At 41.8% G+C, this 13,638-nt stretch overlaps 1 protein-coding gene across 1 annotated transcript; it reads left to right on the forward strand.

The window, feature by feature from the left end:
• Positions 1-1,882: 1,882 nt before the first annotated feature.
• tiprl (TIP41, TOR signaling pathway regulator-like (S. cerevisiae)) lies at positions 1,883-12,925 on the forward strand. The gene is made up of 8 exons (XM_034098907.1): positions 1,883-1,990; positions 2,831-2,958; positions 3,249-3,428; positions 4,279-4,378; positions 4,503-4,634; positions 7,877-7,972; positions 9,843-9,905; positions 11,678-12,925. Exons 2-8 carry the CDS (start codon positions 2,834-2,836, stop codon positions 11,804-11,806), a joined length of 825 nt encoding a protein of 274 aa, XP_033954798.1. The 5' UTR covers positions 1,883-1,990; positions 2,831-2,833; the 3' UTR covers positions 11,807-12,925.
• Positions 12,926-13,638: the final 713 nt, after the last annotated feature.

The following is a 13,638-nucleotide window of genomic DNA, read 5'->3' on the forward strand; positions in this document are numbered from 1 at the left end:
GTACACGTTATAATGTGAAGGATGAGGAGAGCAACCCGATAAGACTCACACAATTTGCCACTGATTTGCTGTTGAAATCCTCTGGATGCTTACATGTAAATCTAAATAAAGTACTTTATGTACCATTTTCTTTTGTTATTTTCATACAGGTAAATAATCTGTTTGACAACCGTACATATCTTTAGAAACAGAAGCAAAGCAGCATACCCCCACTACCTACAGGGGAGGGTGAGCATTTTTCTCAACACCGTTTGGCCACACATATAGTGATGTGCAGACTGTTTTCACAGTATCAGTTACTTTGAGTTGATTCATGTAAATGTTTCGGACCTTTGAGTTTTGATTTTTGGCATAACATGGAGTCAGTGTCTATGGTACTTGCACATTTTGGTCGTTAGCACCAGTAGCAGGATGCTAGCGTTAGCAGTACATTGAGTTCGAAAGGTCAGGATCCATGACCACACTGACAGTTGACAGGCTTACCTCGTTTGTATCAGACACTACAAAGATTTGTTCCTTCACTAACACATACACTGACCCCCAAGAGGCCTCTGCACTGCACCTATTTCCATCAGGTGGTAGAGGAACAGTCTGAACCTCCTTTCCTGCTAATGCCTACCAAAAATGAAACAATTAATCTTGAACCAAAGGCATGTGTTACGAACTGATAAGTAGGCGGTTGTGAAATAAACCATCTAACATTTCCACCTATCTTAGTCTCAAAGAAAATGCCTTTTAGCTAGTCAGCTGTGTCGATCATTCTGCCACTAGATGGTAACCTTTCAGCCGATGATTCCCCTGAAAGATTTTATATGATGAAAAAATAGTTTCTGTGTGTCGAGATATTTAGAAAGTCTACACATCTTCAGCTTCCTTTGCAGATTGAATACCAGATTGTTTTCTCAAAAAGGGTTTGGTTTTCGAAGCAGATGTACTTGCAGGATTCTTGCTATTATGAAATTGTATCTTCATGGTTGATTGAACTTATTGTAAATTGCATTAGACAAAAGCGTAAGCAAAATGTGTTCTACTTCAGAGCACAAATAAAATGTTTACAATCAAGAACATTTATTGACAAGTGTGCGTGTCTACCAGTAGACAGGATGGATGTACAGTTGTCGGTCTGCATCTTACAGTATTGCATCATTAAAAACATCAGAGTAAATGGTGAATTTAAACATCCCAATTGAGTGTAGTGTTTAAGTTTGATATCTATTTCATTTTTATGTCAGCGGTAGGATATGCATTCTACCCTTGCTTCAAAATGGTGGAACAAGCTCCCTATTGATATCAGGACAGCAGAAAGTAAGTCTACACATCTTCCAGTGTAGACTGAAAACCCACCTGTATCCACTGCACCTTGGCCATTAAACCTAACATACACACAAAAGAGAATGAGTAAATATTTCAATTTAATTGATTACTCAATTGAAACTAATACACCAGCACTAAGTGATGATATGGCTTACTTTAAGCAAATGTACCTGCAGGGTTCTTGCTGTTCTGAGTTTGTGTTTTCATAGTTTATTGCACTTATAGTAGTAGTTTTATATTATATTATTATATATATTATTATTATTATATATATTATATTGTGTTTTATTTATATTATAGTAGTTTTGGATAAAAAAACGTCTGCTTAATAAAATGTGATATAATGAAATACAGTTTATCCTGCTTTATTATTCCACCGCTAAATAACAGCGTGGACCTATCCAAAGCAGGCCCTACTGCTGATACATACCTGAACACGAATGCGCAACTTAGAACAATACATTCATAAAAAGCCAACTAAAAACCATTAAAAACCTCCCCATGAACACTCGGAGAAGGCGGAAGCAGCGACACCAGGGGGCGGCTCTGCGGTAACACCAGCAGGAAACAGACAGGAGGAGAGGAACCTCAGCGTTAGCGTGGACAAAAGCACCGGACCGTTTATAGCGACGCACTCACGTAGCCTCCATGACAGCTAACAGTTGACAACAGTAAGGTAAACAGGCTTCCTTTATTTAATGTAACGCTACCTTGTAACAAGCAGCTGTAGAGCCTTTAATGTGCTCTCAGAAACAGAGCGTGTTAACAAAGAACAGACTGTCAAAATAAATAAAACATTCTCACAAAGCAGATGAAATAGCGTTAATATTTGTAGTATTAGCGCAGCCTTACAACGAAAGTGTAATTTTGTTATTATTCAAATGATGTATTGAAAATATAGTGTTCGGGTTAAAACAACTAAAACTAGCAGCCCAACTGAGTGTTTGCAAAATGCAAAAAGGAATACATTTGGAAAATATGAGCTGTGGATGCTGAAGAGAGCATTTGGAAAACATGAGCTAACTACATTAAAACGATGCATTTAAAATGTGTAGTTCATTGAAATGAACAAAGTAGTGCCTAAAGTGTATTTCTTTGTATTTGTGCACACAAGAAAATACATGTAAACATGTTCATTCAGTTAGCCATGGAGAGACTTGGCATTGGATGAATCACAACCATCTCATCCAGCGTTAGTGTAGTTTAAAGATGGGAGACAATATTGCGTTAATATGAGACTACTGACAGGGGGTCAGGTGGCTTAATCACTTTGCATTTAACGGCTAGTAATGTTTTCATGTTTATTTTGTTATTTGTTTGTTGTTGTTTTTTCACCCTACCTTAGCATTGTCTTGTAGATAATAGTATCTGGAATATTAGATCTGCAGTTTGATATCCCCCAGATCCTTAGGAGGGTGCATGTACAAAGTTGTACTAAAGTACGCTCATGTAAATGAGAAATGTTAACATGTAGCCTATACTGATGACAGACATCCTCTCATGATCTCTTTTGCAGTTGATGTTGGCCTCTCTGTCCACGATGATGTCACATGGCTTTAAGAGCAGTAAGCAGGACTTCACCTTTGGACCATGGAAGGTGACTGCAGCCAGAAACCACATCATGAAGTCCAAAGACATTGAAGGGTGAGATAATGTAGGCACCAGATATACATTTGTCTTTTACTGGTAAAATGAATGGTGTCATCAAGAGTTCAAGTTATGCAGCCCAAGTATGTTCAACACAGCACATTTGTTTAATTCTAGCCTATTTGTGTATAAAATGACCAACATATCTAAGGTTGCACAACCAATAACTCGCTGTGTCTTTTTTTAGGATTGAGCTTCAAATATGTATCTTATTGTAAGCATAATTATATAAAGTATATTACATTTCTGAATAAATGTAACCAGCTGTTTTCTGTTTGCCTCTCCAGGTTAGCGGGGGAGATGAACATGCCCTCCCTTCCAGAGATGCTGTTTGGGGACAACATCCTGCGCATCCAACACAACGACGGCTACGGCATCGAATTCAACGCCATCGATGCCCTCCGGAGAGTCAACAACATGGAGGACGCTGTGAAGGTGGCCTGTGCTCAGGAGTGGCAGGAGAGCAGGTAAATGAGACTGACAGCTGGAGAACGCTTTTGTTCAAATTCTATATGACAAAACTTTGTTCTTTTTCAATGCAGATTTCTTTTTTTACTAAAAACATGTTCTTTAGAACTCTAAGGTTCGCTGCTGCAGAATTAATTACAGACTGTTTATTGACAATTTATTAGCGCAATCGAGACAGTAATCTGTGGCCTTTTCACCAGTAGAACTCGCCCTTAGCCAGCTGTGGGTACATGTCTATCAAACACTTCATCAGATCTTATTCCTCCTTTCACCCGCTGTCTGAAACCACAGCAGAGCATTCTGATCTGTTATGATTCGCCAACCGCTTAGAGAATTTTTGGGAAAGTCCCGCCCCCTTACGTACAATGTGTTGGAGCCCTAGCAATTATAAGCGTGAGTGTTACATAGTGATGTCATTATGTTACTGAAGTAAACAAAGGAGTCAAAAGGAGTTGTTTCAGGCAGGGGGAGAGAAACTCCCTCTGGAGGGGATACAGGGATTTTAGCCTTTGCACAAGCTCCTCCTGTGGTACACGATTTGTGTCTGTCCTCATTTTTGCAATCGTAGACACATGTCTGTTTATGCCTTGATATTGACGTGACTCCAGTCACTAAGTTTTGTTTCATTATTGAAAGAGATCAGCTCTCATATGGAGCAGGGATTTACGCGTATGATGTGATTTAAAATCTAGAATTCTAAAGGAAACCATAACATATGTAATAGAATAGCTAATGAGTGCAGGTTTGGAATTGAAATACAAAGTGAAAGACATGTACAGCCATTAATTCCCAGAGACAGAAATAATCGGAGCTGTGTAGTTAACGTTGACCTCTGTGGCTTCCTGTCAGGGCGGATTCTGAACACTCCAAAGAGGTGGTGAGACCCTACGACTGGACCTACACCACAGACTACAGAGGCACCCTCATAGGAGAGAATATGCAGATGAAGGTGGGTCATTTTCAGCCTTGGAATGGAACACAGTTTCATCAACACCCCAGTGATGTGGACCCCTACCTTGAGTTGTGTCCCGCTCCTCCCCCCACTGTTCTTCATGTCTCTGTTTCCTGTGCAGGTAGTGAAGACGGAGGAGCGGATCGACATGGAGAAGCTGAAGGCTCGGGAACAGATCATGTTCTTTGACGAGGTGCTGCTGTTCGAGGACGAGCTGCACGACCACGGCGTCTCCATGATCAGCGGGAAAATTGTGAGTAATAAAACACCAATAAATAAAAAAATAAATAAAAGCACTGTCATACAAGTACAAATACACACAATACAATTTACTACAAACTTGTTTTGTTATCGTTTTTATGCTAGGAATACATATTTGTTAAAGGTGGGGTATGTAATTTATTTCAGAAACACTTTTTGTTATATTCCATGGAATGCTCTTAACATCCCGATAGCAATGAATATATTAAAAACATGTCATCTGTGGAAGCCGTGGTGCTGTAAAAAACACGACCAATCATCTGAGCTGGCCCGGCTAAAGTAACTGGATGGCCTACCTGCCTGTCAGCCTTCCATCTGTGCACACACTTATCTCGTGCCCTCATTGGTCATGTGAGCGTTCCTGTGTGTTGGAGGCGGGGCTCTGTGAGGAAGTCTGAAGGAAGAGGCAGATTTTTTCCCGTTGTGTATTTTCAAATTCTAGCGCACTCCAGCTGGTTTCTCCAAAATGACCTACCCCACCTTTAACTGAACTAAAGTCAATAGAATTGGTGATCTAAATAATTTTGTGTAACAAGTTTGTAATTTATTTCTAAACTAAACTTGAATTGTTGATGATAAATTATACTAACAAGATTTGGGTTCCGTCCATTCCACATTTGAACCCCAGTGGTTGTCCAACAGCCCCTTCCACACAGTGTTTGTTTGCCTCGTTAGGAACTCGCTGACCTTCATTTGGAGGTATTTAACAGCTCATACTATTGAACAGAATAAGGACCAGATTTAGTAACGGAAGCCCAGTCTGTGTAACCTGCAGCCCTTCGTTAAGTACGGGGAGTTTCACTGAGAGCCACAGAACATCACAGTTACTCACAATCAGACCTGAAGCCTGCCCACAATGCAGCCAGCCAATGAAACCTCCAACCAGGTGACTTCTGGGAGTGAGGGAGAACTCGGCAGGCACAGTTAAGTGGTGGGATTTGTCTAGAACACAAGGGCTAGGGTTGAACTATCAAAATCAGCCGTTTCCTTAACATCAGTGAAATACACAGTGGTGTCAGGGGAACAACACAACTATGTGTTTATGATGCACCTCTGGTGTTGCTGTGCGTCTGCTGTGTACAACTACACTTTTCAATTGATGGGCTACTAAAAGTGCATCTGGGTTCTTATAGTGTTGTTTCACGTGGGCTTTATAAACATGAAGAAAAGATAAACGGACAAGGTTGTATTACTTCACGACCAAGGTTTGAATGCCCACACTCACCCTCCTGTCACTGTGATGTGTTGACTTAGGCTGGAGCCACACGAGGACGATAACGCAAACGGACCGCAATCGTTATCAAAAAAGTATTCCGTCCACACGAGAACCCGCTCGAAAGCGCTGGAGACGCTGTAGTACATATGCCAGGCCTGTAAGTGGCGCTGTAGTCCTGCCACAAAAGCAGCGAAGAAGACTTCCCGCGCATGGTTGCCATGGTTGCCCTTCATTTAATTTCAAACCTTTATTTACGCAGGTGAATCCCATTGAGATCTTTGATCTATTTTTCAAGGGTGACCTGCTGCAAGTAGGTTCCACATGAAACATATAAACATAACAGAGAAACAAAAAGGACATCGTACAGCATATTTACAGCGACTACAGTTTACATAGCTAGTGACATTTACAGGTTCCAACAGTTTCCGATTGGACAGCATCTATCCTTGCTTTAAAAACATTTAGTGGCACCAGATTGCTCAGCTTCCATTCCTTTTGCAGACTATTCCAAGACAGAGGAGCTGCGCATCTAAACGCTATCTTCCCTAAGACAGTCCTAGCAGTTGGCACATTTAATAAAACCACAGCATTCGATCTCAGGCAGTAGCCACTTACAATTCTCCGTGAGATCAGGGAGCAGATATAAGATGGAAGTTTCCCTAGCATGGCTTTGTATATAAAAATGTACCAGTGACTGAGCCTCCGTGCAGTTAGTGAAGGCAAACCAGCCCTTGCATACAGGGTACAGTGATGGGTTAATGCTTTACAGTTTGTCACACATCTCAGTGCACTGTGATACGCAGCATCTAACTTGCTCAGGCAATTGGCAGGTGCATTCATATACACCAGATCCCCATAGTCCAGCACAGGTCAAAGGTCACAGTGACTTTTCCTGGCCTCAAGCGAGAAACAGGACTTGTTCCTGTAGAAGAAACCTAGCCTAACCCTCAGCTTTTTAAGCAGGTTATTGACATGATGTTTAAAAGTGAGACAATCATCAAGCCAGATACCAAGGTATTTGTAACAGGTAACCACTTCAAGTTGTATTCCTTGCGTAGTTACAATATCTACAACAGGCTCTGGTGTCCCTTCTGTTTATTCTCCGCTCTGGCTCTTGTTCTCCCTCCCCGAGGCGACCGTGTGCTCCTGCTGTATTCTCTCCGGTAGTCCACCAGCAGATGACAAACACCCACCTCTCCGCCTCTTCCACGGGACGAGGGGACCGTGCTGCAGAGTTTCAGTTCAACAGCCGGTCAACATAAAGTTGAAATCTTCTGGACAAAATTAGAAAAGTGCCGGTCAAAGGTCTACTTTGTTATTTGTTGAGCTTTAAAACAAATGAATAACGACTCTATATAAGAATAGAAAACGGAGCCTCTCTTTTCCTCCCCCTCTTCTGAAAGCCCAGCAGCTGATCTCTGAGCAGGAGAGGCGGGGCAACGTTTTCAGGAAATGATCGTATAGGCGTAAACACGGAGCCGTTTGCCCCCCCCCCCCCCCCCCCCCCCAGAGCGCTTCGTTTGCAGATCTACCCACCTAGGGACCGTTATCGTTTTCTGCGTTTCCATGTCGGCCTCGTGTGGCCGAACCGTCTATCTGATAGTGAACTGTAGCGGATACGACTGTTATCGTCCTCGTGTGGCCGGGGCTTTAATTGCAAGTAATTAGTGTAACATTCATTGTGCGCACACACGGGTTACGGCATAAGATTGCAAATTATTAATAAGCATCCTAACTCACATTACCCACTGTGTTTGCAGGTAACGATCAGCTGTTTACGTAAACAGCCACAGCTGCAATGAATTGTGGGACAGCATTATCTCCTTTCCCTTTGTGAAGCATGGTCCAGTGTATCCTAAGCTAAAGGACATAACAAGGAGGCACTGAAGCTTCTTTTCCTATCATCTATAGAGTGTGTCAGCCCTTAGCATGGCTGCCGCTAACTGTCCTGATCACTTCACATTGTATCAGGATATGATGATGTGATCCCTTTGTAACGTGTTGCGGTGTGTTGGCAGAGGGTGATGCCCACCAGTTTCTTCTTGTTGCTGCGTTTCTTCCTACGAGTGGACGGAGTGCTGATCAGAATAAACGACACACGACTGTATCATGAGGTACGTCTCCTTCCTCCAGCCAGGGTACAGTGCGTGGTTTTATAATGGGCAAGGCGTGTCATTTAAATGTGGTTCAAGTTAGATACTTTATATATAAGTGTTTATATAGACAGTTCTACACCATACACATGTTATATATTATGGTACAATTTGCACATTTGTATTTAAACTTTGTACATGTACAGTGCATCTGGAAAGTATTCAAACCCCTTCACTTTGTTCTATGTTACAGCCTTATGTCAGCCTTAACTTCATTTGTTTTCTCAACGTTCTACACACAATACCCCATAATGACAAAGTGAAAACAGCTTTAAAATAATTTGTGCAAATGAATTAAAAATAAAACACTCAAATATCACATAAGTATTCACACCCTTTACTCAATACGTTGTTGAAGCACCTTTGGCAGCACTTACAGCCTCAAGTCTTCTTGAGTGTGATGCTACACGCTTGGCACACCTTTCTTTGGGCAGTTTCTCCCATTCTTCTTTGCAGATCGTCTCCATCAGCTTGGATGGGGAGCGTCGGTGCACAGCCATTTTCAGATCTCTCCAGAGATATTCAATCCGGTTCATGTCTGGCCTCTGGCTGGGCCACTCGTGGCGGTGTGCTTAGGGTTGTTGTCCTGTTGAAAGGTGAACCTTCGCCCCAGTCTGAGGTCCGGAGCAGCTTTTCATCAAGGATCTCCTTGTACATTGCTGCATTCATCTTTCCCTTGATCCTGACTGGTCTCCTAGTTCCTGCTGCTGAAAAACATCCCACAGCATGAAGCTGCAGCCACCATGCTTCACTGTAGGGGTGGTGTTGGCCAGGTGACGAGCGGTGCCTGAGCTCCTCCAGACATGATGCTTGGCATTCAGGCCAGACAATTTGGTTTCTCATGGTCTGAGAGTCCTCTCGTGCTCCATGGGGGCTTCCATGTGCCTTTTGCTGAGGAGTGGCTTCCTTCTGGCCACTCTACCATAAGGCCTGATTGGTGGAGTGCTGCACAGATGGTTGTCCTTCTAGAAGGTTCTCCCATCTCCACAGAGGAACACTGGAGCTCAGTCAGACTGACCATCGGGTTCTTGGTCACCTCTCTGACTAAGGCCCTCTCCCCATTGCTCAGTTTGGTCTGGGCGGCCCGCTCGAGGAAGAGCCCTGGTGGTTTCAAACATCTTCCATTTGCAAATGATGGAGACCACTGTGCTCGTTGGGACCTTCAATGCTGCAGACATGTCTCTGTACCCTTCCCCAGATCTGTGCCTTGATACAATCCCGTCTCTGAGGTCTACAGACAATTCCCTGGACCTCATGACTTGGTGTGTGCTCTGATATGCACTGTCAGCGGTGGGACCTCACATAGACGGGTGTGTTCCTTTCCAAGTCATGTCCAATCTATTGAATTGACCACAGGTGGACTCCAGTCAAGGTATAGAAACATCTCAAGGACGATCAGTGGAAACGCGCCTGAGCTCAATTTTCAGTGTCATAGCAAAGCGTGTGAATACTTATGTACATGTGATATTTCATTTGATTATTTTTAACACATTTGCGGAAAATCCTTTAAAAACGTTTTCTGTGTCATTATGGGGTGTTATGTGTGGAATGTTGAGACAAATATATAATTTAATCCATTTAGAAATAAGGCTGTAACATAACAAACTGTGAAAAAAGTTAAGGGGTTTGAATACTTTCCAGATGCACTGTATATCAATATTTTTAAATCTTTTATTAGATATCTTACTTTTATGTTGATATATTTCTATTATTTCTATTTTATTTCTTTAATTTTCAAAAATGGAGCAACTGTCATACAGCCCAGTTTCCTGCGTCTGATTATCCACACTCACAACAAGTGAATACATGGGGATTGTGTTTCTGATTCCAGGCCGGAGCGAGTTACATGCTACGAGAGTTCAGCACGAGAGAAAGTAAAATAGCAGACTTGAAGGTGAGTTGTGACACGACGACACTGGCCATGTCTCATGGTGAGCGTTTATTAAAGGGTCTATGCCCCTAGCTTTCTATCTGCCATCACTCCTTTTGTAATCCTGCTATCATTACAGTGTGTTTTCCTGCCTCTTACTTTGCTCGACTTACACGTAGTCAGTATCGAACAGTGGGACCTGCATAGAAGTCCTTCTGTTTATCATTGTAAAGCTAACACTATCTAGCACAGCGAGTCACGCGACACTGAGGACCACATCTTTCCACCTTCACATTGAACTATGGATAGTTCCACCACAAGAAGCAAAGAAAGAGCTTTAACTAAGGGATAATGTACGAAGAGGCGGCCATTAATGAATTACAAAATCACCTTGTGACCTTAGCAACGGTTATAAATGTGCTTGGCAGCGGTGGCCATCGAGTATTAACAACCTCTGAAATGTCCAAATTGACCAATCAGAATCGAGTAGCATTGTTTTTTTATTCAATAAATCAACGTTCTATGTTTTCTTACCAAGCCTTTCTGTTGCCATCACATCTTTTCACTTACCCTATATAGGATGTGGGGGAAATATCCTATTTAATCATTTTCTAAATCATTTTTCAAGGAAAATAAAGATTTAATTAGTTTCATCTTTATTTTAAAATTCCATTTAAGTTGTCTCTTTTCCCATCATTAATCTTGACATAGTGGTTACCCATTTAATACACCTGTACAATCTGATGCAATCCTATACAACAACAATACATCAAACCTTTACATAAATAATACTGTGCCGTTCTGAATGACTGTCGCACAGTTTAATGTTGACATATATGATCGGGTGTTGAACTGGAAGGCATTATATTCAGAGGCATCCTAATGTTTTGCAATTCCCATTTACAATCACGAGGGTTGAAGAATTATTATCTTTGTCAAATTAGAATTAGTTTCTATTTTACGTTGTCATTGGAATGTACATACAAAAGAAAACTCTGTACCATACATTAGTCTAAATCCTGCCTTTGCTACACTCTCTGCATAAAAACGTTCCACATCACCATTTATTTACCGTACTTTTCGGACTATAAGCCGCGACTTTTTTCCCCATTTTTTGTGTACAGCTAACGGCCACTAGGGAACCTCCTAAATCCATGGATTTTACAGGCAAAATTAACCACCTTTAACGCTATGGGCTCTAGGACCGGTCCGCGCCCGCCACCTTTAAGCGGCGGCTCCAGCAGGAAAAGCTGGAGGCCGGAAAAGAGTGAGACAGGTAGCGCGCCAAAGTAAAAGTGGAACCGAGAGGCAGAACGAGAGCAAGACAGACGGACAATTTAGCTGCTGCGGCGGCTTATATGCAGGTGCGCTTTATAGTCCGAAAAGTACGGTATATAAAACATCATTTTGGTAATGAAAATAATTGTTGAATTTAAATGTCACCTTTGGTTATCAGCCGATTGGATGCAAAGTCTTACAGCCTGTGTATAGAGTCGTGAAGGAATGAGTCCTAAAACAAAGAAACGAGTTAGCATTTTGCACTTTGTTTGAAGCTTAAGTTTTCTTTTTACTTCTGTGGAGAATATCCTGCTGAACAAAAGGTGTAATATCATTAACATTTGTTGGCCAGAGAGTTTATTTTCAGCATTATTCCGAAACCCAATGAAAACAATCCATTGCTGTTTGTCACGGTAGTCCTCGCCATCACTTTATTTAAACTGTGAATGCATTGAAGCTCCTTCTGTATGATGTGCTGCATTTCCTGTAGTCATTTGAAAGTGTCCCTCCCTCCCCAGAATGTTCCCGCCGCGCTGTACACGGATCCTAATGAGATCGCCCAGCACCTAACACTGAAGCTGACGGATTGTGAGAAGCTGGAGCTGCCGGCGATGTCGCCTCAGAGAGCTGTTAATGACGTCCAGTGACCGCCATACTAATATGTCACATTGATGTGTTGCATGATAACAAATTGAAATAGTAGTCTTAACCCACATTCTTCCTGGTTACATAACAAACATCCCCTTCAAATATCTGTACAGGAATAGTTTTTATATGTGCCACTATGATGGTCCTTAAACTCCTGCCACTTGTTTCAGTGTTCACAGTGCAGCGTGATGCACATAGTATCAAGGAACCTTTAACCCTAGTGAAATACTTTGGTCCAGCTTCTGACTGTTCATATTTGAACTGGTTTTGTTTTATGATACATTTTTTCACTGCCTTTGACATGAAAAGGCGCGCTAGTGTAGCTGTCTCATGCTTGTAATATCAGTATATCAAAAATGTGTTTGTAAAAAAAGCGACACAAACAGCGCTGTATTTTCTGAAGTCAGTCATGAAGACTTTCTGTAAATATGTCTACTGTATTTTCTACGGTGACTTATAGAACTTAAACTCGTGTGTTCTCCATTCGCAGTCCAACACCTTCAGGATCTCTGTGAATACGTCTCCCATATGGCCAAATATACATTCGTCTGTGTACAAATATCTGGCTTGCTTTGCTGATGCCGGATTCTTGTTTTCTTTTTACAATGTTTGTGATGTTTGACATGTCAAAATGCATTTCTACCAGTAATCATTGTTTTAACGAATCTCCACATTCAATGCAAATAGGTTTTCATTGTTATTTTGCTTTTGTATTTGACCTGCGTTTAGTTTCACTTTAGAATCAGAATGGACCGTGAAGCAAAATGAGCAAACGTAGTGATATCAAATGTTTTTAATTTAATGAGGAATTGCTAATAAACACTATACATGAATATAGGGTTAATCATCCAACAGGATACTTCACTTGAGTGGCAACAAGACAGAAGAGGAGGGTTTTTTAAAACACAAGAAAGACAGAACTAGAGGGAGAGATGAACTAACACGTTGCGGGTTTGGGTCTTTTCTATGGGTCGGGACAATAAAAGAACTTCAGAACAATGTCAACCATGGTGCATAACACAATAAATGCCATGTTTTGTGTGTAGAAAAACCACATGTTTGTGTTGTATGTCCATGTTTCTGTGAATGAAGTTCTCATAAAGTTCAGCATTAAGGCGTGTTGCTGTTTTTGATGGTTGGTGTTGAACTCGAGGCTCCTTTTATCTGAGGGGCAACATGATGATGTCTACAGTGCTTTCTCTAAAGGTTAAACATGAAGGTGTCAGTGTGGACAGAGGATAGGCTGCCCTCTTGTGTCACCGAGCACCATGATTGAATTACAGGTCAGAGCTCAACCATTCTGACTCCAACCACTCGATATTATATTTGAGTTTGGACAGAAAGGAGCTTCAAGGGAACGCAATCTGAGACTGAAAGATTCATGGGTTTTTTGGACCTTTTTTGACTTCGTGGGTGTCATGGGTCAGAAATAGCCAAACTGGGAATGACTACCCACGATGCACTTGTATTTTCGACTTTCCCACACACTGACCCTGCTGAACACCAGAGGCCTAACCCTAACCATGATTGGCCGGATTTCTAACAAACAAGAGACTTTAGGAAATCAACAATTGTGTTTGGCCAAATAGGAAAAGACACACACTCCTGTCGTATACATCAGTGGAGCTGAAAAAGAGCAAGCACACAGATTTAAGTACCTGGGAATCAGCATTTAAAACATCGAACAAAACCACAATACATGGTCATCACGTGTCTGCATCCGAGTGAAGGAAACTGCCCAACCACAGCCAGCTCCCTCTGCTGCCTCCTGCCAAGAGATACAGAAGTAGGCTATCTGCTGTCCTCCCACCAGACAACAGAGTCGATTCTT

This window comes from Pseudochaenichthys georgianus, chromosome 14 (genome assembly GCF_902827115.2).
Source record: "Pseudochaenichthys georgianus chromosome 14, fPseGeo1.2, whole genome shotgun sequence".
In the NCBI taxonomy this organism is placed as follows: domain Eukaryota; kingdom Metazoa; phylum Chordata; class Actinopteri; order Perciformes; family Channichthyidae; genus Pseudochaenichthys; species Pseudochaenichthys georgianus.